Source organism: Zonotrichia leucophrys, chromosome 11 (assembly GCF_028769735.1).
Source record: "Zonotrichia leucophrys gambelii isolate GWCS_2022_RI chromosome 11, RI_Zleu_2.0, whole genome shotgun sequence".
NCBI classification, from domain to species: Eukaryota; Metazoa; Chordata; class Aves; order Passeriformes; family Passerellidae; genus Zonotrichia; species Zonotrichia leucophrys.
Window position 1 is genome coordinate 3,373,114 of NC_088181.1, and position 23,956 is coordinate 3,397,069.

At 49.8% G+C, this 23,956-nt stretch overlaps 1 protein-coding gene across 4 annotated transcripts; it reads right to left on the reverse strand.

The window, feature by feature from the left end:
- Nucleotides 1-3,154: 3,154 nt before the first annotated feature.
- KLHL36 (kelch like family member 36) lies at nucleotides 3,155-23,890 on the reverse strand. Of its 4 annotated transcripts, none has more exons than XR_010441660.1 (6): nucleotides 23,612-23,890; nucleotides 19,255-19,336; nucleotides 14,083-15,156; nucleotides 12,713-12,870; nucleotides 4,043-5,375; nucleotides 3,155-3,920 (listed from the first exon to the last, which is right to left on the reverse strand). XR_010441660.1 is itself a non-coding variant. In XM_064722868.1 (5 exons), exons 2-5 carry the CDS (start codon nucleotides 19,312-19,314, stop codon nucleotides 4,820-4,822), a joined length of 1,848 nt encoding a protein of 615 aa, XP_064578938.1. In that variant the 5' UTR covers nucleotides 19,315-19,336; nucleotides 23,612-23,890; the 3' UTR covers nucleotides 3,155-4,819. The 4 variants fall into 4 exon arrangements, 1 of the variants encoding a protein (XP_064578938.1); XR_010441659.1 differs by having other exon boundaries at nucleotides 3,155-3,961; XR_010441658.1 differs by having other exon boundaries at nucleotides 4,003-5,375.
- Between the last annotated feature and the right edge of the window lie 66 nt (nucleotides 23,891-23,956).

Below are 23,956 nucleotides of genomic sequence, written 5' to 3' on the forward strand. Positions count from 1 at the left end.
AGGATTGTGTGACAGCAGCCCGGGAGCTGGATAAACCACTCCCAGGGTGTCTGGCTCCGGGTGCTGCTGTAATTGCTCCTATCCTGCTGCAAATGCAAAGTGCTGGGGACTCCGTGGGGCTTCACAAGGTCATGGGATCCGTGCCCATGTGACAGTGCCAGATGTGTACACACGGCTTCTGAAGGCGACCTTTGGGGAGCTGAAGCCCTCAGGACCCTCACACCGCCTTTTCAGGGACAGAGGGAGGTTTGGTGCTGTCCTTGTAGAGCTTCCTCCTGGTGCCAAGACCTTCAGGAGCTCCCAGGACCTTTTCTTCAGAGATGCAGAACCTTTATCCCAACAGTTTCTAGGTTCTATGAGGGCTTTGTCTACATAAAGTATTTGCAAGCCCTGGCTGGATCTCAGGGAGGGTCAGTTGCCTCATATTAAAACCAGGATGTTTAAGTTTTCAGTAGAGAACCAGCCAGCTCTAGGTCACCACCAGAGATTGTACAATTATCAACCTTGGTGATATTTTTTTAGCTTTCTGAGCCCTAAATGTCCCAGGGCAGCAGCAGGCACTGGGAGTGGGCAAAGGGAACCTGAGGGCAGAAGGGCAGGAACGGTTCTGCAGGTGTGAGACTTTAGACAGGTAACACAGGCAAAAACCAGCTATTTAATTCCAAAAATGGGTTAATGCAAACCTGACTTCAAATTTCATTGAAAAGGGGGAATTCCTAAATTTTCTGGACATTTCTAAAAAGATTTGCTGATGTAAAAAGCTGAAGCATGGACTAGGTCAAGCAGAAACACATTTGAAGGGTGGACAAGCCTTGAGTAGATCATGTGGATGCTTGACTCAGTGTTTCAATTATCTATGCAGAACTTCTGGCTAATTAATTGTGACTTATTCATCCTTATCTTAAATACAAGTCTTCCCTCTTCTCATTCAATCATCTCTGTCAGTCCTGGAGCATCAAAAGAACCAGCAAGTCTCCATCTCACCTTCCCCTCGTGTTCTGTCACCAAACCCATCATAAAACAAAGGTATATTTTTTTCCCAAAGCTACTCCAGGTTCCAGGAGGAACTAAAAATTGTGTGTACACCAACAACCCCGTGCCTGGGCTGTGTCCTCCTGTGTGGAGTTCCCAGGAAGGAGGAGGAAGCTGTGAGTAGCTGAGCTGTGAGCAGCTGAGCTGTGAGTAGCTGAGCTGTGAGTAGCTGTGCTCTGACTCTCACAGAGTGGTGACAGAACCTCTCCATCTGCCCTGACCTGATCCCTGAGACACCCCAGAGCCACAAGTTCATGAAGGAATAATTAGCATCTCTCTCATTATTACATTCATGAGAACTGAAATAGCTCAAAAGCTGAAATAAAATAATATTTAAAGCCTGTCACGCCAGATTTTTCTTTTTTTTGTCTTAGTGGTCAGAGCTTTGCTAAGACATACCAGCAAGGCAAGAATCACAATTCAAATCTGGGCTTGTTTTCTGCAAGTTAAATTGCTCTCAGAAAGAGCACTGAAGGTTAAATTATTTCTTTACATTCCCTAGACACACTACCCCCTTTTTTGCTGTCACGCAAGAATCCAGAATCCCAAACAGCGCCCAGAAAATCAGCAGTGTTTGGAAGAAACCACTGAAAGCAGTCAGATTCTTACACACAAAGACACCAGCACATTTTTATAAATTTAAAATTTTGACTTGAGAACAAAAATATTTCCATCTTCTCTCTCAAGCCCTCAAAACAACTGCCTCTCACACCAGGCTGGGATTGTTCCTCAGGGCACCTCGAGGGATTTGTTATCCAACGGCAGAGCTGCAGCAGCAGCTCCTTGGCAGGCCAGTGCCACCATGCAGGCATGGAAGTGTGGGAAGAGCAAACCTGAGGGTTCTGGTAGCTGCTTTGTTTCAGGTAGAACGAGCTTTCCTCGGAATTTGGCAATGGAAGCCTTTGTAGAAATGAGGCAGAGCAGTAGTGATTTTTCCCTGGGGCAGGAAGAAAGAGCTGTGCTTCCTGGCAGGAGTGAAACACTTCACAGAGCTCAGGGATGAAGGCAGTGGGATCTGCAGGTTCAGGAGCCAGGCAGAACCAAGAGAATGCACCTTTCCTCTGCCAACCCTCATTCCTCACCAACAGGATTGTTCAGACCTCAAAAGCCAGAGCAGAAATCCACCGGTGTCACACAAATTCTCCCTTTCATTTTTCAGAAATTCCAGCACAACAATTCCCCAAAACCGTGCAGTGCTGGGGAGTGAGGGTGAGCTCCAAACTCCCTGTGCTGTCTGCTGACACTTCTGAGGGGTGATCAGCCACATCTGGATCCACAACACCCCAAATCCAGGGGGATCAGCCACATCTGGACTGAAAACACCCCAAATCCAGGGGCGCTGTGCCAGACCTTGCCTTTAGGAGTGCTCCCTGCCATGGGCTTGGAGGTGCAAATGGGGATCACTTGTTCCTTTAGTAACGGGAAAATGCTTCTGGCAGCAACAGGCAGGATCCCCCAGTGACCTGCAATGACACAGGACATGTCCCACCCTCACTCACAGCCTCTGGCTTTGGCATTTTCCCCAACAAACCCTTTTTGATGAGCACTGAAGCTCATCTTTTGTTCGTGTTTAACATTAAGAAACTGTAAATTGTTTATGTACACTCCATTAAATACAATAAATATCTTTGAAACCACCCTACAAACTGGATTGGATCTTTTGTCAGACTTGCAAAAATGTGAAAAGGAATGATTTGGCTTGAAGGGACCTCAAAAGTCACCTTGTGTCACCCCCTGCCATGGGCAGGGACACCTTCCCCTGTCCCAGGGTGCTCCAAGCCCAATGTCCACCCTGGCCTGGGACACTGCCAGGGATCCAGCACCTCCCCACCCTCACAGGGGAGAATTCCTTCCCAATATCCCATCTAACCCTGCCCTCTGGCAGTGGGGAGCCATTCCCCCTTGGCTCTTCTGAGTGTCTGAAGCAGAAAAATGTACCAAAAAAAAAGAATTATCTAAATAAGTTCTATTTCTACTTAATATTGTTAAATTTATCTTCCTGCTAAAATGTTTCCACTGTTATGAATTCCACTGAAAAATGGTTACAGGATTATTTTTTTCCAATTAATCAAAAAGGAAAAGCTCAGTGAAATCAATACACAAGACATCAGACTGTGATGAATAGAATATTCTAAACTGGATTTATTGTTCCCAGACATTAATGTAATACATAAACACAATAAAAGAGGGGATATAGTAACAAGCAACCCAGTAACAGAAAAAAAGCAAGTCTCTGAAATTTTTGTTCTGTACTTACACATGAAAATGTCCCCAAAAAGTTAAGTGCTTGTCAGTCAACATAGCAAGGATTTCAGATATTAAAAAAAATAACCCCAAAAACTTGTCAATGAGTTTGTCATAACCAAAATGTTCAATTTGGGTTTTTTTTTTGTTTTAAATTTATTTTTAGGCTAAAAAAGAATAACCATTACCTCATGCAGTACACAAAGGCTTTAAAATAAATCCATTAATGCAAATGAAAGCCTGACTCCTGAGGCTTTTTTTTAAATTAAAAAAAAACACCAAAAAAAAAACCCTCAAAGAGTTTCAGAAAATTAATTCCAACTAGTTTTCTTAGCATTGAAGAAACAACCTATAACCTCCTTGCACTCCAGAAATTTATTGTCACCTCTTTCCTTACACATGTGCTTGTAGTAGGTCTTAAAGTAGCTTTCTTTAGTAGAAACTCTTACCAGAGTTTCAAATGAAATTAAGTGCAAAAATGTTTTCTTAGTGTTTTCCAATGATTGAGGTAAGTAGTTTGAGGGGGGGAAAAAAGACAAAAGAATGAGGGTAGCAGGATATCACCTGGAAAAAAGACAAAATAATGGGGGTAGCAGGATATCACGTGGAAAAAAAGACAAAAGAATGAGGGTACAGGATATCACCTGGAAAAAAAGACAAAAGAATGGGGGTAGCAGGATATCACCTGGAAAAAAAGACAAAAGAATGGGGGTGGCAGGATATCACCTGGAAAAAAGACAAAATAATGGGGGTAGCAGGATATCACCTGCACACACACCAGATGGAAGAAATCTGAAATACATGGAAAGGGAGATGGGAGATGGGAGAGGACGACTGAGGAAAAAATAACAGCAATGATCAACAGCTGAACTTTAAAGCAAAGCCCTTGAAATGCACTCAGCAGATCAGCAGCCACGGAATAAAGGGTGTTTATGGGCACGGCTGGCGAGCTGGGCTCTGGGGGAGCTGGGATTGTGACAATAGTCCCGATTCCAGCTGACTGCCTGGCAATGCTGGCGATGCCAGCGCTGCTCCAGCAGCTGCTCCGCGGCCTGGCCAAGCCACACAGACACCAAAGATCATCACACCAGGAGCTCCTGATGCCAACAGCGGGGTCACGAGCACAGAGCTGCAGCTTCTACAGTCAACAACGTAATATATGGCAAACGAGAGACTGAGTTAGCAAAATGTGGTATAAAAAAGTAGAAAAGTTGTTTTTAAAAACCTCCTTAAAACGTCGATATAATACGATGTATGTGGAAATGCCATGAACCACAGAAGGAGAAGCCTAAGCCTTAACATTCAGGAGAGCAGCAGAACCTCTCTGGCCACATCACCCTTCGTATAGCAAGAGGGGGAGTTTTTGGTTTTGTTGTTTTTACCTTAAACATGAGTTTAATCCAAAAACCACATTCAAGTGAACATTTTCTGAGGCTTCAGAAGATGCCCTCCCCACCCTGTTTAAAAAGAAAAAGAATTAAGGTTAGATAGAAATGTCTAAATACAAGGAGCCCACCACCCAAGGGTGGCTATCCAGGAGTGGTCATCTTCCTCGATCTTGATGTTTCTTTGTTTTTATCTTTTTCTTTTTGTCCTCTGTTTTGGGTTTCAGGGCGCAGACGCACGCGGACACTCCGGCAATCGCTTTGGGCAAGTCCGTCCCTTTGCACCACTTATTTTTCTCCTTATCATACACCTGGACTGTTTTGGAGAAGACAGCCTCCTCCCAGCTGTACCCTCCAAGGATGTAAATCTTGCCTTCCCAAACGGCCACCCCCGATTCACTGTTGGCTTGCAGCAGAGGGGCCACCCTGGTCCACTGGTTGCACTGGGGGCTGTAGGACTCCACGCTGAGGATGTCGAACCGAGCCATGGTCTCGATGTTGTCGTCGCTGCCGCCGATGGAGTAGATGTTGTCCTGCAGGGTGCACATGCTGTGCCAGCCCCTGGCAGTGATCATGGGCCTCTTCTCCTCCCACACGTCCGTGCGGTAGTCGTAGCACAGCAGGTTCTTTCTGTAGGGCCCGATCTGGTAATCGTGGCCTCCCGAGATGTACACGAACTCCTTGTACACGGTGCCGGCGTGGCCGTAGGTGAACCTGGGGCACAGACAGGAGCAGTCCTTAAGGGTTTTATCAACACACACCAGCATGCAGAGGGGCTGTGCTAAAGAAGCAAATAAACAGTAACTCAAGGCAGAAGAATCCCTGATCTGGCGGTTACCCAGTAACTCCTCTCATTCCCGGGGCCTCACCCTGCACTGCAGAGTGCACAGCCTGGCAACCACTTTTAAATCACCCTTTCCATAGCTGGTCACTACAGAGCACTAAGGCATGACAATCACTTCTTAATGCATCCCCTAGAGTGTGTCACACAACAGAAATAGCCCATCCTGCTCTGCTGGCATGACCTTCACTCCCATGTTTCTGCTCCAGTGCTTGGCTTGCATCAGCCTGAGAGGGCCAGAGAGGGAAAAAATCCACATCTCAGAAAGGGGAAATAATCATGACACCTCTCAGACTTAGCAGTAGGGATAAACCAAGAGAAACCAAGAGGAGAACTGCTGCTGCCTTGCCCTTGCACAGCTTCAGGATCACTGGATACATTTCTTACCCACGGGCGCTCTCTGCCCGGTTCACCTGCAGCCCCAACACAGGCAGTGTCCTCTTCATGAGCCATCTGTCTGCTCTGCCACCACTGCCCTACAGCTGGGAACTTCTTTGGTCACCCCAGGACAAGGCAGCAGAGCCCAGCCCATCACAGATCATGGTGAAGTAAGAGAAAATGAGATTGGAGAAGCAGCACCATGCATGCTGCACCCACAGGGCAGAGAGAAACCCCTTTTGATCATCTGTAATAAAACTACTACAAACGAAATCTCCAGGCTGTTCTTAACTTCATGCAGGCTTTTCTTGACCAAAACCCTTTGAGCTCTCAGAAGTGCACAGCCAAGGTGATGAACAGCATCAGCTGCTTTGAACACATCATTTCTATATGTCCTCTTTTCCCTCTTTTGGGGGAGTTGGGGTGTCAAAAGATGCAGCACCAGGCACAGCAAATTGGCTCTCACAAGGAGCCCAAGCAGGATTCAATCCCCACAGGGCACAGAGCAATGTTCTCATCAGGCTGCACTCACCAGCCTCCACCACCATCCTTTGTGGTCAGGCCCTGCAGACCACGCAGCCTCCACGGCAGACAGAGCTCTGTTAGCATTGCTGCAGCCTTTGAACTGTGCCTGGACACGCTGGAGCTCCGTGTGGAGAGAACCTTGAGCTGTTTTTATTTCACAGGCTAATGGTTTCTCTGAGCCACACAAATGCTATCGGAACATCTTCCACGCACCTGAGTGCCAGCACTTGTGTGCCAAGGGAGAAGATGGCCTAGGAAAGAAACCCCACATTTACCCTGAAAGCACAAGGCTTCTGAGGTGAGCTACAAGGTGGTTATTATCCTAGATGCCTACCAAAACCTCTGATCCCTGTCTAAATCAGATATTTTAATAGGTTCCTGCTACAAGAAGCAGAAAAATCCCTGACACGCTTGGGCTGACAGTGCTGAGTGATCAGGACAGTCTGTTCAGCTACAGGGGCTGGAGATCTTGCAGAGGTGACTTCACTGCTGTTCTCCTTCTTGGCCTCTCAGGGAAAAGATAGGGAGAAAAAAGGAGAGAGCTTTGGTGCAGTTATGGACTTTATCCAAAAAGGCAGCTCAGAATTTCCACAGCTCTCAGTGTGCCTCATGATGGAAGCAGTGAATTCACGCTCAGTGCTTCTGGTGGGCACGATGTACCCTGAGCACATGGACCCCTGACAGAAAGACCAGGCAGCTGAAGTGCCCACAGATGCTGCTCCTTGGCTGAGGTCTCTCCCAGACAAAGCAGGGGCTGTCCCTCTCCAGTGGCTCCTGGGCTGCTTGTCAGAGCCTGTGCTTCTCTACAAACACAGGAATGGGTTAAAAATGCTCACTCTGGGGATGGGATGAACAGCTTGAGCTCAGTTCATTCCAGACTGCAGCAGACTTTAAACCCACATGAAGCCAAGCTGCCTGGAGGCTGTGCTGTACCAGGGAGTTTGGAGGAGTCAGGAGGAGGACAATGTGAGGACATGGAGGGCACCCCAGAGCCCTGCACTGCTGGTGGCAATCACACTGCATTCACCATTCAGGGGAAAAATGACCCTAAGTTAATAAAAACCTGCTTGGCTTTTGGAGAAGTAGGTTAAATATTCTCCTGCTCTGGAGCTCTGTGCAGGTAAGCGAGCAATAGCCATTGTCTCTCACACACAGGCATGCAGCCCAGCACAGGCAGCTGCAGAAAAGCACTGATTTCTTGTTATTTTGTCTCAGTCAATGTCTGTGTCTAGGAAACAGCAACAGCCAGAGAGTGCTTTGACACAAACCATCAGATCTGAAGCATCAAATGGACCATCAATTTGTTATTGTCCAGTACAGGACAATTACCCACTGAAAGGCACCAGAGGTGTTTCACTTTGAAACTTTCACTTCTGAAAGCTCATCCAAAATAGCATCACTTTCCTAGGAGCTGCATGAAATAGATGCATAAATTGAAACCAATCAATACAAATCCTTTCCACAAGCCCTGTGATTGAGAGAGGGGCATTTCTAAATGGGCAACAGAACAGGCACATCAATAGAGTGGGTCTAGACATCCTCCAACAGAGAGCATTGAGCATTTTGGCAGCATTATCTGCAGGAGTGGCCAGAAAAAAAGCAGAGGCATTAAAGAAAAGAGATTTGATTTTAACATCTGCTGGAGCCTGGCACCAATTCTGAATGCCTTAACCCAGATGCAGTGCTGAAAAATTAGTTCCTGACCCAGTAACACCATTCAGATGCCAGAAAACCTACCATTTACTGCCCAAGACAGAGGAGCACATAACTCAGTAGAGCTTTGGGAATCCCCTACTCCAACCCAAGTCCAGGTGAGCTGTGGCTGCTCTGAATCTTGGTGTCCACCTGTCGTAGCCCTGAGAGATCATTCATGACCCAACTGGCAGAGCAGATACCATCACTGCCCAACCTGTTCCAGCACAGCTCCCCACACAGCAGCTTTCAGTTCTTCTGCCAGACTTTAACCTTGGGCCACTCCATTAATTTCGCTGCTGGCTGCAGCAGACCTTTCCATGGAGTGCTCAGGATGAGAACACGCTGCCCCACCTCCAGCTCCTCAGCACTGCTGTGCCCTGCCGGGCTAGAAACTCTGACAGAAACTGCTCCCAGTTTCTGGGAAAAGGGGAAAAAATATAAAACCTCTCTGAAGAAAGGGAAAGGCATCCCACAAGCAAGGACCCTCATTGTTACTGTCAGGCTGGACGTGACACACACGTGATCAGGGTCTAAAAAGAAAAAGTTTTTATTTTGCGTGTTCTCCAGCTTATATACTCTCAACAAAATGTGATCTTAAGTCATTAACTGCATCACAATAACTGATTATATTCATTGGTGCCAAGCAATTAACATTTCTGTAAAACTTTTGCCAATTATATTAATGTAATAAGGCATGTATACACATCTACTTATGCACATAGTCTAGCTTACAAAAATTCTCATGTGTCTTTTGTAATCTGTTTCTATGCTGACAGCCTTGTCTTCATTTCTATGAATACACTCGAAAATCATCAATTGTTGTTTCTTCTATTGACTCAGCTTTGCTTGCAGGCCAGCTGTCAAGCCCCTCCACACTTCCCCCTTTTTGTATTTGAGAGACAAACACAGCTGAAAGGATTTTTGCAGGGTTTGATGCAGAAATCCAAGCAGATAAGGGAGACACAGAGTAATAATTACAATCACCAACAAAATTAACAATTTAGTCTTCAACAAGGTTTTAAGCTACTCAGTGGTGCTTCAGCTCTTGAAAAAAACTATTCAGCTATCTCTGTCATCCAAGTGTCATCATCACTGCCCCACCTCCTGCTCTGCCAACTCCTCAGCACCACTGCTCCCTGCCAGGCTAGAAACTCTGACAGAAACTGCTCCCAGTTCATGGGAAAAAGGGCAAAAAATACAGGACCTCTCTGAAGAAAGGGAAAGGCATCCCACAACCAAGGACCCTCATGAGCAGGCAAATTGAATTCCCTTGGAGCAGGCTTGGAGCAGGTCCACCCTTTAGACAGCTTGGCTGAAGTTTTCCCTGCAAAGCATCTGCCCTGAGAGGCTGCTTGCTCCTGCAGCAAGACAGCCCAAGTTCAGTCAAAACAGCTCAGCTCCTTCCAAGAGAGTGCTTGGGAAAACAATGTATTGTTTGGCCATATAGGGTGGGAAGGAGAGAGCGGGGAGAGGAGATAAAGAATGAAAGCTCTTCCTTAGAGGAGCCAGAGTGTGAACAGCAGCATGGACACGGGGCTGGTGCTGCACCTGTGCTCAAGGACACAACCACTGCCTTCCCTGCAAATGCCCACACGTGTGGTGTGGAGGGGCTGACAGCTGCCTGCAAGCAAAGCTGAGGGAACAGAAGAAATAGCAATTGATGATTTTTGAGTGTAGCCATAGCAAAGAAGAAGACAAGGCCATCAGCATAGAAACAGATTAGAAAAGATACAGGAAAGTTTTTGTAAGCTAGACTGCGGGCATAAGTAGATGTGTATATGTGCCTTATTAAATTTCTGTAAATCTTTTACCAATTATATTGACGCTAATTGCTTTGCACCAATGAATAGAATAAGTTTTTGTGATGTAGTTAATGACTTAAGATCATGCTTTGTTAGGAGCATATAAGCAGGAGAACACACAAAATAAAAACTTTTTCTTCTTAGACCCTGATCACATGTGTGTATGTCACATCTGACCTAACAGTAACAACGTGGCAAGCTCTGAAGCAACAAAACAAACCCATTTTCTGGATGTTCAGCATAGAAACTTTAACAAACAACCTCTGAGAGTCCCACCCCACAGAGCTCGAGTTGAACAACACGAGCCCACACCCCACGATGAGCTCAGCACGAGCCTGTCACTCCAGGGAACAGGATCCAGGCAGTTGCTGGCTTGGGGCAGTCAGGAATGGCACCAAAAATCTTCTGCTGGTGGTCATGCAACCAGGAGGAACAAAACTCCTACACAAGTTCTCTTCAGAGGGAAGAAAACAGAAAAATATGAGAAAAGAACAGGTTTGGTTGGGATATATTGCCTGATCAGGCAGTCAGGAAGCAGAGGACTGGAGCTCCTGTTTCCCCTACATGAGACGTCTTGCTGCTGGAAGAGGGCTGGGAGAGATGTTGAGTGAAACAGGAACTTAAATCTGTTTGGGGAACACGGAGATAGATGAGGAGTGCATTGAAGGGAAGAGTGGAGCAGGCAGCAGGAACTGTAGCTGGAATGCTTTCAGTCTTGAATGGATCACAGAATCCTCTCCCATCCTTCCTCCCCCGCCAGTAAATCACACACTCACAGGGATGGGGCAGCCACAGCTTCTCTGGGCAAACAGAGAAGGGTCTCACCATCTCACAAATAAGAAATTTTTTCAAAAATCTGATCTAAGCCTGCCCTCTGCCCCTGGGAAGCCATTCCCCCTTGTCCTGGCCCTCCAGGCCCTTGTGAATTCTCTCCCCATGGTTCCTGTGGGCTCCTTCAGGCACTGGAGTGCCACAGTTAGGTCACCCTGAAGCTCCTCTTCTCCAGACTGAACAATGCCAATTCTCTCAGCCTGTCCTCTTAGGAGAGCTGTTCCATCCCTCTGATCACCCTGGTGCCTCCTCTGGGCTTGCTCCACCTCAAGAACCTCAAGGAGGGGCTGCCCAGAGCCTTTTCAGCAGCCCCAAATCTGCCAGGGCACCCAGCTCCAGCAGTGGATGTGTGTCAGAAAGGTTCCTGTAGCTCACCTCTGGGTCTGGCCTTGTGCAACCTGCATAAAGGTCTCTTTGCCTTATTCCTTCTGTGCAGAAACAATTCAAACTCGAACAATTCTTTTTGCTTTATTCCTTCTGTGCAGAAACGATTCAAACTCGAACAATTCACTGCCCAGCACCAAATGGAAAAAAAAGGGCTGAAAAGACAAAAGATCCAAAGGGGCCAAGAGTCCACTAAGATCTAAATAAAGGCACTTAAGTGTGCAAAACTGCAGCTGGATGGAAAAGTGGGGAGCTGAGCTGACACAAGGACAGAGCAACAGGGAGAGAGGATGCAGAATCAGTTATTTGGGTGCAGGAATAATTCATCCTAAAAGGGGTCTGTCCCCTAAAGGGGGGGACTTTTGCCTCATCCAAGCAGACCAGCCAGGCAATCTAATAAAAAATTAACACCCACAAGTCAAAGTTCACATTAAATGCTGCAGCTGCAGAATTCCCAAAGCCAGCACACAACTGCTCCTTTTTAAAGAGTCTGGGTGGATTAAGCCAACTGTGTGAACTTCCCCAGGATCATTTATGAGTAAAAATGTCCCCGCAGGATACACCTCACAGGTGACCCCAGTTAAGAGAAGGATTTAGGACCTGAAGATTCTTTCCTGCACAGCTTCCCAGGCAGGGCTGTGGTGTTTAGCCCCAACTGCTGGATCTGCCTAAGTGAGCAGAAATAAAAAGCATCCTGCTGGTGAAGAGCACTCGAGCCCAGCTGCTAGCCTGGATCAGCCTTGCATTGCAACACCTGCCCAAAATAGAATTGGGCAACAGGATTCTGTGCCTTCACTGGCTGCCTCTGGCTCTGCAGCTCTGCAGCTCAGGGACCAGGGAAAATCCCTGAACTCTCACACAAACTGCAGGAACCTGCTCTGTGATGGCTCCAGGAAAGCCAGCACTGCTGCTGAGCTCTCAGGCATCATAGAAACAGCATCCACACAGCCTGTGATCCCCTCAAATGTGAAACATCACCAAATCTGATCACAGCAAATGAAATGCTGTCCTGCTGTCCTTCCAAAGTCACTGCTCTGACATTGATTCAAGACACAATCTTGAACAAGAGCTGCAGGGCTTAAACCTCTCACAAGAGAACAGCCACGTTTTAACTCAGATATAGAGAGAGAGAGCTCACATTTGCCAGGGTTCTGTATTTCCAACACAGATAAACGTGTTTAGCTGTGACAGCCAGCCTGAGCAGCCCAACACAAACACCCTACAAGGAAAATCATCACACCAAGGTGACCAAGTAAGGCCAAAGAAATGACAAATCCTTTTGACCAAGACGTGAAAAGTGCTTCTGAAAGTATTCAACTCCAAGAGGCCTCAGGAAAAGCTTTGTAAGAATTGCAGAATGAAATCAGAGCTCTCCCTCCCATCCTCCAGATGCACCTTGGGATGAAAATCCAAACCCTGCTGACCCAAGGCACTGCCTGCTCAGCTCCAGCTGCTGCTGTGGTTGGCATGGCTGATGCCACATTGCTTTTACATCCCTTCCCTCCCTTCCAGGGCTCCCTTCATCAGCCAAAGCCCCACAAGCTCCCTTTGCTGCCCCCCTGCAAACACAGGGGAGCCTCAGACAGCTCAGTTACCTGGGCAGCCCTGCTATGTAGGTCCAGGAGTCCTTCTGAGGGCTGTAGGTCTCCACTGAGGACAGGGCCCCGTTTTCATTCCTGCCACCAACAGCCACCAGCATGTCAGTGATGGCTCCCAGGTAGAAATCCACTCGTCGCTGTCTCATGGAGGCAACCTGGCAAAGAAAAATGAGCTGCTGGCATCTTCCAGGGTCGGGCAAGCAAGGGACTTAAAGGCTATTCATGTCTGAGGATGGGAAAGTTGCTCCTTCCCCTTTATTTGGTAAGGAGAGATTCTGGTTTTGACTATTATATTCATAAAACACTTCTGTTTTTCTGCAGTAGCATCCATTTCAAACAAGGGGAAAACAGGAAACATCTAAAAGACAGGTTTCTCTATAAACACTTGTGTTTATAGGAGCTCCTTCCCAGCTCTGCAAGAAACAGGTACTGGAATCACTGAAAACCACAAGTGAGCCAACCAGGATGGCTGATCCATAGAGGAATCATGACTGGTTCATATGGAAACCATGACTGCTCCATACAGGAACCATGACTGCTCCATATGGGAACAAGGAGTGGCTGACACAGTAACCCACACACATGGAGGGTTTTGTGGCAGCACTGGGAGCAAGGAGCTCGTTCTAAGGGACATTTAGCACAGAGACACTTGGCAATTGTCAGAGACATTTCCTTTTTACATCACACCCATTTCTGATTTATATGTACTACTGCTTGAGGAAGATGAGCCAAGCAATCACCTCTAAGTCTATTCCAGAATTATTCCCAGAAGTAATCTAAAGAATTGTGGGCAGATGCTGATCAGAAATTTCTCAGATGAGATGCCCAAATCCCAAATAAAGCTGAATATCTGAATATTGCTCTTTGTGTAATTTAGGCATTCCCACAAAGGACTCAAGCAGCTGCTTCAACATAAGTAACTTGACTTTTCATTTGCAAGTGCTGCCACGTTGACTGTTCCAACAAGCCCTGCCCTTCCACCAGCAAAGGAGAGAACACTCTAAACATCAAGAGAAATAATCCAGCTCAAGCCTCACCTTTATCCACTGGTTACAGCGGGGGTCATACCTGTACAGGAGATTTGACACTGCATCCCCTCCATTCTCCTGCATCCTCCCCAAATACCAAATGAAGATATCTGAATATTGAATATCTGATATTGAATATCAGATATCTGAATATCGCTCTTTGTGTAATTTAAGCATTCCCATAAAGGACTCAAGCAGCTGTAACTAATGTAACTAACTTGGCTTTTCATTTGCGAGTGCTGTCACGTTGACTATTCCAACAAGCCCTGCCCTTCCACCAGCAAAACACTCTAAACATCAAGGACTTTGAACAGAGAAATAATGCATCTCAGGCCTCACCTTTATCCACTGGTTACAGCGGGGGTCATACCTATATAGGAGATTTGAGGCCGCATCCCCTCCGTTGTCCCGGGAGAAGCTGCCCCCGGCTATGAAGATGAATCCTCCCAGGACGGCCACACAGTGGTGACTCCTGCGGGCGGGCAGGGGCGTCTCTGCCACCCACTGTCCCTTCCTGGTGTCCAGGAAGCAGGTGTCATCGCAGAGCTCCAGGCAGCGCTCCGACACCTCCCCTCCCACGAAGAGCAGGCGCTCCTCGCAGGTGCGCAGCGCCGTGCGCTTGCTCTGCAGCACGGGCTGCGCCGCCACGCTGTTGTGGTAGCTGACGGCCTCCTCGATGAAGCCCTCGCAGTTGGCTTCCTTGGGCAGCAGCGAGCACACGGCGGGCTTCACCCGGTGCAGCAGGTCGCTCTTGGGGATCAGGGGGAAGTGGATGTTGTCCAGCACTTGGTAAGCCTCGTTCTCCCGCTCCGGGTACTGCGTGAGCCACTGCAGGGCCGCCTGCAGCAGGTCGTGCTCGCACTCCTGCTGCACGTCGCTGCTGTCCAGGTACTGGCACAGCTTCTGCAGGGAGATGTTCTGCAGGAAGTCCGGCGTGAAGGACAGAGTGCCGAAGTTCTGCAGGATGAAGGAGTCGATGTAGGAGTCGAGGCGTTTCAGGTTGTAGATGGAGGCCAGCTCCTGCAGGTACAGGTAGTTCTCCTCGCTGACTTCGTTCTCCAGGTACTCGCAGCAGAAGTCCACCACCTTCCAGATCTGCAGCAGGTGCGCTGTCTCCAGCACGTAGTCGATGTTGCCTCCGTCCAGGGACAGCTCGCTGCCGTACAGGAAATCCACCACGGCCTTGAGGCCGATGTAGGAGGCCCCAAAGAGCTCCACCTCCTTCTGGTGGGCCTCCCTCATGCCGATGGTGAACATGGAGTTGAAGTAGTCGCTGCACACAGCCAGGAGGTTCCTGTGGGCCGGCACTCTCTGCTCGTCCACCACCAGCACGATGTCACAGAAGAGCCCTCGGTGCCTCTGCTCGTTCAGGCTCTGCAGAACCAGGCTGGAGTGGTCATCCCACCTGTACACCTGGGAACACAAACAGCATCAGGCAGGTGGCACCTGCACCACGACCAGCTCCAGAGTGGAACGTGTTTTCCCACTAAGTGCAGTCACACATGAGTCAGAGACAGCTTTTGTGTATTGCACATTCGCATTTATAATAAATTCTGACATGAAGTAGTTGGCAAGTGACACAGTACGAGCCTGAGCTCCTCACCTTCACTTTGAAAGGCCTATGGAGACTTTTACTGCTTCCTACTCCCCTTTTTTAAAATAAAATCTACTCTTCCTTCCCCCACAGTGCTGCATTGAAACCTCCTCCCTGATGAGTTATACAGGCACAATTTTCTGAAACTCTTCCACTCATTGTCTCAGAGACATCTTGCTGACATTTTCTTTCTTCCTTGTCCCCCAAATGACTCCTTGCAGAGTTCTCCCAGCTAAGCTGCTCACAGAGCATTCAGAGTGGGAAGCAGTACTCTGAATTTTCATTCAGCCCATGTATTGTTTGGGTTACTGCTTGCTTGACAGCTACCCCCTCTTAAATCTTTCCAGAACTCTGCATTTCTAAGCTTGTTAGGGTAAAATCCCTCTCTTTCTTCCCACATTATTCCAGGCACACACACTGCACTCAGAAGGAATAGCTGTTTATTTATGTGCAAGCCACACATGTGGAGAGCTGATTCCCACAAGGCTTTTCCTTGCTTCCAGAAGCTGAGGTAGGTTTTGTATAAATGAATAGCAGCAGATATTTTTCTTTTAAAGGGAAGGGAAAATGCCCTCAGGACACATCCATTAAATGCCCTTCTGGGATCCCTCTGCTCCTCACATTCTGACCACCAGCTCTGGATGTGTCACTGAGCTTTTGAGGCCACCAGCATTTGCTTTTTTTCCCCACATATTCACATCACCAGCCTTAGGATGAACCAAGATGGAAACATTTTGTTACCCCTCAAATGTCCTGCAGAACATGAACTGAACTCTGCTGCTCAGCCCAGAATGCCAAGTGAAGTTTCAGGACCACCCTCTGGAGGAATTAAATGTGTGATTGCACACTCAGGTACCTTGTGAGGCCTCTTAATAAAAGCCAGGTAAATGCAAATAGCAAATGCTTTAATTACCAAATCCAAACCAGGCAGAGCCTGTAAGGACTTGTACGAGCAGTGAGAAGAGAATGGAAGCACAGCCCTGTGTCCTGCCTAGGGCAGCTCTGAGCAGCCCTGGCTGTCTGAATCGTGCCCAGCCCTAAACCCCCAGGCTGCATTGCCAGGGGTGACACCTGACAAGGTCCCACAGGTGACCTGAGCACAAACTTAAGGTGACCTGAGCCTCCCAGACACTCTCCCTTCCCTTCCCTTCCCTTCCCTTCCCTTCCCTTCCCTTCCCTTCCCTTCCCTTCCTTCCCTTCCCTTCCCTTCCCTTCCCTTCCCTTCCCTTCCCTTCCCTTCCCTTCCCTTCCCTTCCCTTCCCTTCCCTTCCCTTCCCTTCCCTTCCCTTCCCTCCTTCCCTTCCCTTCCCTTCCCTTCCCTTCCCTTCCCTTCCCTTCCCTTCCCTTCCCCACCAAGCTCTGTTTCCCCCAGGAATCCCAATTCCCTGCGGCTCTCCTGGCTGCCCAGGCAGAGAGCACACAGCCACAGCAGTCTGGAAAAGCTTTGCTGGGTTGGTTAAACCACAGTGGGACCCTCTCTACCCACCTGGGTGGAAAAGGTTTGATTCTTAAAGCCAAGAGGGCTTCTTGAGACCCAAATTAACAACCAAATGTGCTGCTCTTACTGTGACATCCCAGCAGATCCTCTTTATTTCCTTATGTTCTCTTCTAAACAATGGAGCCCAAGCTGCCAAAAATCCTGCTGTTTGGCTCTGAACACTCAAGTGTGCAGAGTTAAACCAGTCTAAGGGAAGAGGCTTCAATAATTAAAAGGTTTCTGCATCAAAACTCTTTAATTTGCCTTATACTTGTGAACACACCTCTGAATTTAAAAAGGGATCTATGGCATAGACAACAAAGTGGCTTCCACTGAGGAATAGAAAGAAAAAAAAAGGTGTTTAAGGACTGTAAAGCTTTTTATCTGCATTTTCCTGAGGTTGCGAAAAGCTGGTATTGTACAGGAGCCTAAGCAGAAACCAGAGGGTGGAGAGGAAGGGGAGAAGAATAAATATGGCAAAGGATAAACCACACTTCTGTAATCAGGGGTAGTTGATGGTGGCAGATGAACAGACAAGAAATAACAACTTACAGCACCCTCTCCCAAATCTGACTGACAGGGGACAGGATTGATCCAAAACCCCTTGGATTGAACCAAACCCACCCTCCCTCTGATCCCTGGGAGCTGGCTGATCATTTCTCTCTAATATTCCCTAATTCCACCATCATGCATAACGAGATTACAGCAGAATATCAGATTTGCCAGAGATGCCTCTGTGCTGAGCTGAATCCTGCCCTCGGATCTGCCTGGCAGCTCCTGGAATCCCTGTGGCCATGTGGGACTGCTGCTGCTGCTCCAGGAACCAAAACCCATCCCACCCTGCACAGAGGCCATGTGGGACTGCTGCTGCTGCTCCAGGAACCAAAACCCATCCCACCCTGCACAGAGGCCATGTGGGACTGCTGCTGCTGCTCCAGGAACCTGGCCTGACCCATCCCACACTGAATACAGCCCATGTGGGATTGCTGCTGCTCCAGGAACCGGGCACAAACCCATCTGCTGCCCCAGGAACCGGGCACAAACCCATCTGCTGCCCCAGGAACCAGGTATGACCCATCCCACCCTGCACAGAGCCCATGCTGCCCCAGGAACCGGGCACAAACCCATCTGCTGCCCCAGGAACCAGGTATGACCCATCCCACCCTGCACAGAGCCCATGCTGCCCCAGGAACTGGGCAAAAACCCATCTGCTGCCCCAGGAACCAGGCACAAACCCATCCCACCCTGCACACAGGCACTCACAGCTCAGGATTTCAGCCACTTGCTGAGTTCATTGGTTTGGAGCAAGGAATGGAGCTGAGAGCTGCACATTTCAGAACCAAGACTAATTTCATACTGAACTTGAGCATCTTCCTCAAGCTATTTATATTCTGGAGAGCAGCCTTACATTATCCAGTGATTCTAAGTTTAACAGATAGTGACAGCTGCTGTCTAAGCAAGCAAATAAAACAATGCTGTCAAGTTAATTAATTTTTAATGTGATGAATTATCATTACTTTCAGACTAAACCATTTAAGTGGCAGACAGGCTCAGGGAAAGATTATATTGGGAGGGATGCATTTAAAAATTAGTCCTATTTATCTTTCATCAATTGTGTTAGAGCAGAATTTCAGCTTCTCTTGGATTCAAAGATCTAATTTCTCTCAGACTGTTAATGCAGCTCTGCTGCTCATCAATGGTGCAGAAGAAAATGAGATCTGGCTCGTTCAGCTTTGGTAAGGAGGCACTGAAAAGTTTCTCTTTTCCAGCTTTTTTCCCTGGTATTACAAGGTACCTGTTCTGCATTTCCTGTAACTACAGCACAAAAGCAGCTTGCACTGGCACGAAACAAAGTGAACATAATAATTACAGCTGCTATTAACATTTTATAACTCATCCTGAGGACCTGCATAAAGAGCTGCCTGAGATGGATTTCCGTGAATTCACAAATAAAAACAATGTATTTGTGCAGACAGAGCTTTGATACAAAGAAAATGAACCCCACAAAGTTAAGAAAGCAGCTCAGGGTCTGTGAGTTCAGTGGGCTAAGCACAGTTTGCAGGATCGAGGCTCCCATCTTGTACTGAATCTAAAGAGCAATCCCAGCTTTGCTTTTGTAACGAGCTTGGGTTTTACGAGATGGATCAGTTGAAAAAACAAACACACCACATTTCATAACAGAATTTTTAGTATAGAGAAACTACTGTGCTGCAATGATGTGGGTTTCTGAGTTATGAGTCACGATGAGCAGATGCCCATTTGCTGCTGCTTTTCCTTTTTTTCCCCTTTAATCACCAGGCAGCAACTTCTACCAAAAATACTTGAGCAGGTAAGCCACCATTTCCATCCCTCTTTTTAAACCTCCGAATCCTCACATTCCCCCCCGAGGCCACCTTGTACCCCCAGCAGGATTTTTGGAAGCGACACGAATCGTACGAACCTTGGAGGATTCGCTGATCTTGTGCGGGCGGCAGATCCTGCTCTGCCGGGTTCCCTCCATGACCGCCCGATCCGCAGCGCTCCTGCAACAAAGGCACGGGGAGGGAGATGTTCAGCGGCTCGCCAGCCCCTCCTGAGCGCTCACCCGCATCTTCCACCGAGCCTGGCACGTGCTGGAAATGCCCCGCTTGAAAAAAAATATCAATTTTCCCTCCTCGCTGCCGTTGTCAAAGGTCGGTGGTGTCAACAGTTGGGCTCAGCCCAGCCCAGCCCAGCCCCGGGCGCAGCGCTGGGTATGCGGGAGCGCTGCCCGGGGCCGGCCGGAGCTCCCCGGCCCCGCTACATCGGCCGGAGGGACAAAATCCGGGCGGAAAAGAGCCGGGAAAACAAAGCGGGGGCAAATTCCTGCAGGCTGCAGCCGCCCCTCGCCCGCGGCCCGGGCAGGAAGCGCCGGCGGGGCGGGAGCGGGCGGGGCGGGAGCGAGCGGGGCCGGGAACGGCGGGGGAGGCGCCGGGAGGGGCGGGAGGGGCGGAGATCCCCGCGGGAGAGACCGAGAGACGGGCAGGGATGCGCGGACACATCCCGGAGATCGGGGCTGTTCCTGCTCCGGGATGCTCGGACACATCCCGGAGATCAGGGCTGTTCCTGCTCCGGGATACACGGACACACCCAAGAGATTGAGGCTGTTCCGTTCTCCAGGACGCTCAGAAACATCCCGGGAGCTCCAGGTTGTTCCCTGCACTGGGATGCGCGGACACATCCCAGTGTCATCCCAGGGAGATCAGGACTGTTCCCTGCCCCGGGATGCTCGGACACATCCCAGGAGATCGGGACTGTTCCTTGCTCCGAGATGCTCGGACACACCCAAGAGATTGAGGCTGTTCCGTTCCCCAGGATGCTCGGACACACCCGGGAGCTCCAGGCTGTTCCCTGCCCTGGGATGCACAGAGAGCACATCCCGGGAGATCAGGACTGTTTCCTACCCTGGGGTGCATGGGCATATCCCGGAGATCAGGGCTGTTCCCTGCCCCGGGATGCTCGGACACATCCCGGGACACTGGGGCTGTTCCTTGCTCCAGGATACACGGACACACCCGGGAGCTCGGGGCTGTTCCTGCCGGCTCAGGAGTGATGCTTGCAGGGCCTGAGGCAAGGCAGACATGGGTGGCCATGCCAGGGGCATTGGCTGCAGGGAATTTGGGGTTTTTTGAGTTTTGTTTGTACAAAACAGTGTTGATAAACTGCGCAGTGGCTGCGGGAGGTGCAGCCCGAAGCTCCATCACCATCTCCTGCTTACCCAGCATGACACTACCTGACCTCAGAAATTCACCTTCCCAGTGGGGCTTTCCCTGCTTCTCTGGGACTTTCCCTCATTCATTACAGCCCAGGAGGCTCAAAATGAAGAACCTCCCCCTGGTGAGCAGCAGGCTGAAAATTCCCTGCCTCGGGGGGGAATCAGAAGCAGAGACACTGCACAGAGCCACCGGGTCCAGTTTCAGGGCAGTGGTCCAAGGGGAAAAGCCCTTTGCTCACCCAGCACCCCGGGTACCCTCCAGAGATGATCATGGGGACAGCAGGAGGCTGGCTGTGTGTGCAGGCTCCATCTGCTCTCACCAAGGACAGCCCAGCTTGGACAGGTGTCCCGGGTGGTGACAGGGCTGTGTGGCTGCACAGGGTGATGTGTGACACCAAGGGAGTGTGCCACAGCTGCACAGGGTGATGTGTGACACCAGGGGAGTGTGCCATGGCTGCCTGTGCCATCAGAGGGTGATGTGTGACACCAGGGGACTGTGCCATGGCTGTCTGTGCCATCAGAGGGTGATGTGTGACACCAAGGGACTGTGCCACGGCTGTCTGTGCCATCAGAGGGTGATGTGTGACACCAGGGGACTGTGCCATGGCTGCCTGTTCCAGCACCTCCACCTGCCCCAGCCTCTGCCACCCTCCCGTGCTGGGGCAGCAGCACCCAGGCAGCCCCAAGGACACCCCAGGAACCAGAGGGGATGATGGGCTTGTACTCATCTATTGATTACTGAGGATGGAGATTGAAGTGGTTTTGCCAGCTGGGGTCTCTCCTCGTGTGACCATGAGGGCCTGGGTAAAGACCCTCGGCTGTGTGAGTGAAATCCCACTCTGCTGCCAGCCCCAATGCCAACTCTGACCTGAAAACTGACAACCCCAACACTGTGACTTGAAAATTGACAACCCCAATGCCAACTGTGACCTGAAAATTGACAACCCCAATGCTGTGACCTGAAAATTGACAATCCCGATACTGTGATCTGAAAATTGACAACCCTAATGCTAACTGTGACCTGAAAATTCAGGGCAGCCTCTTCCTGAAGGAGAGCATTGTTCTCTCCATTCCTTTCTCTGTTCTCTCCATTCCTTTCTCTGCTTCTTGCACAGAAAAGTCAGGGATGGAGAAGCAGGATTGAGAGCAGGCACATAGAAAGATTGGAGAAGAAGCAAAAAGTGGGGGAGATGGCAAAGAGACACAGGGACAAGGCACTTGCAAGGGTGTAGTTTAAGATAAAAATAATGATCCTGGGGGCCCATGGCTGTGCAGAGCCATCCTGTTTGCTCAGCTCCCTCCAAATGTTCTGGGGCCCTTCCTGAACCTCATGGTACATCCTAGACCGCTGAAGGTCACTCCAGACTCGATCCCATGCCTGCTGGAGATGTTTTTTTGAGGAGGTCCATAAGTCCTCCCTTTCTCTTGTGCTTCCTCTCCAAGGACTCCTGTGACATGGACAGGTATTTCTGAGGTATTTCTGGTATTTCTGACAGACCAGTGACATCTTCCTCACAGGATGAAAAGCCCCATGTTCTGGAGATCTCAGAATTGCCATATGAAAAGCAAATCAGAGCTTACTAAAGTCAAAAAAGTAGGTAATTTCCTCACTCCAGTTACAGCCTGACGAAACTGAGCACAATACTTATCCCTCCATGTATTAAAAAAAAAAAAAAAATCCATTAAAAAGTGAGAAAAGACAAGGAAAAGAAGCAAAGAGAAGAAGTTTGATCCCACAAGGGAGATGTGCATTTCTGATGTTAGATCTGGCACTGAAAAGTGTGAGGCATGAAGTCCCTAATTAAGAGAATTAATTCTGCAGCCACTGGGTCACAGAGAGCTGCACAAGGATGAGATTCCCTCCTCCTAAGGGGATGACATTGGAGTCACCCACCTCTGCCCTAGGAAACATCAGGAGCTGAGGGTCAGGGACTGAAGGGACAAGGACAAGGACAAGCAGCAGTGTCACAGGTATAAACAGCAGCAAGTGCCAATGGATGATAAACACAGACTACAAAAAATACATTAATGAGCAGATAATGCTCAGCATAAAGGCTTTAGAAAAAATGAAAGCACTCCTAAAAGCAAAGAAAATCAATATAAATCCAGAAGTATTAATGTGTGATTATATTATCATCTAGAGCCTGCAGCCTGCAGATACCGAGTGTGATTCACTCGGTGTCCTCCACTTGTACTGACTTCAGAAATATTTCCCTGTTCCCTATGACCTCATCGAGGCAGAGATGCACTGCAGCAGTGCCCCAAGCCTCACGTCATGCAGGGCCGGGGATGCTGCTGGAAGGAGCTGGGGCAGCCCTGGTGGCACTAAAGGGTCCCTGGCACGCAGGGCTCGCTCTGGAGCTCTCACATCTGACAGCACTCAGTGACAGGGGGTGATGGGGCTCCTGCTGCTCAGCCTTCACAGGGACAGCACTGATGTGAGACAAGCAATGGTCATCCCCTGCAAACTTTAAAAGAAACAAAATGTGATACTTTTTATCGAGGAATGCAGTTTTTTATTAAATGGAAAATCCAACCCTACGGGTTTTGGGTAGAAGCCCACTAAAATGCCGAAGGGCTGGTTGGTAAAATTCCAGTCCTTGGGCACGACATCACCCGGCGCTCTTTATTCCCGCGGGTTCTGCAAAGCAGAGAGCTGTCTCTGTGGGAATGCAGCTCGGCCTCCCAGGCAGCCTCAGGCTCTCACCCGCATCTCCCGGAGCGCGGGGACTCGCGGGGATGCGGGATCGCTCCTGGGCAGCGCCGGCAGCCCGGCAGGGGGAGATCGCTGCATTGGAACGGGGCGCGCCGCTCGCACAGAGACACGGACACACACACGGACACACACACGGATACACACACAGACACACGGACACACACACAACCCCGCGCACACCTGGTCCAGCAGCGGCTGTCACCACCCAAAGTCACCCCGGAGCCGCCGTTCGAGGCCGGGGCCGCCCTGAGTGGGATGCGAGTGATGCTCAGCCCCCGCTGCTCCGCACAGCCCTGAGCCCCCATCCCCGGCCTGAGCCCCCATCCCCGAGCCCCCATCCCCGCTCACCTGCTCCTCTCCGCGCTACCTGCCGTGTTCCCGGCCCGTTCCCCGGCCCCTCCGCGCCGCCGCCGGCCGCTCCATCCCGGGCTCTGCCTCCTTCCTCCTCCCGGCCCTCAGCGGCCGCCGCAGCATCGGGGGGCTGCCAGCACGGCGGCGCCCGGGAAAAGCATCCCCACAGCCGGGAAAAGCATCCCCGGGGCGGGTGGGTGCCGTGCCGGGCCGGGCCGAGCCCCGCGGCCCCCGCGCCCCCGTGCCCGGGCTATTGCATCACCGCGGTCCCCCCGGCGGGCCGGGAGGGGCCGGGCCAGGCCGCGCTGAGCCATTGGCGGCGGCGGCGGCGGGGGCGGGACG

What these genes read in the sequence shown, in the direction of transcription:
- KLHL36 (XM_064722868.1), bottom strand. Translation starts at nt 19,314, where the DNA reads ATGGAGGGAACCCGGCAGAGCAGGATCTGCCGCCCGCACAAGATCAGC. An exon ending in AGATCAGCGAATCCTCCAAG is followed by an intron (nt 15,157 to 19,254) that starts GTTCGTACGATT and finishes TTGTGTTCCCAG; the next exon opens with GTGTACAGGTGGGATGACCA. An exon ending in GCTGTAACCAGTGGATAAAG is followed by an intron (nt 12,871 to 14,082) that starts GTGAGGCCTGAG and finishes TTTCTTTGCCAG; the next exon opens with GTTGCCTCCATGAGACAGCG.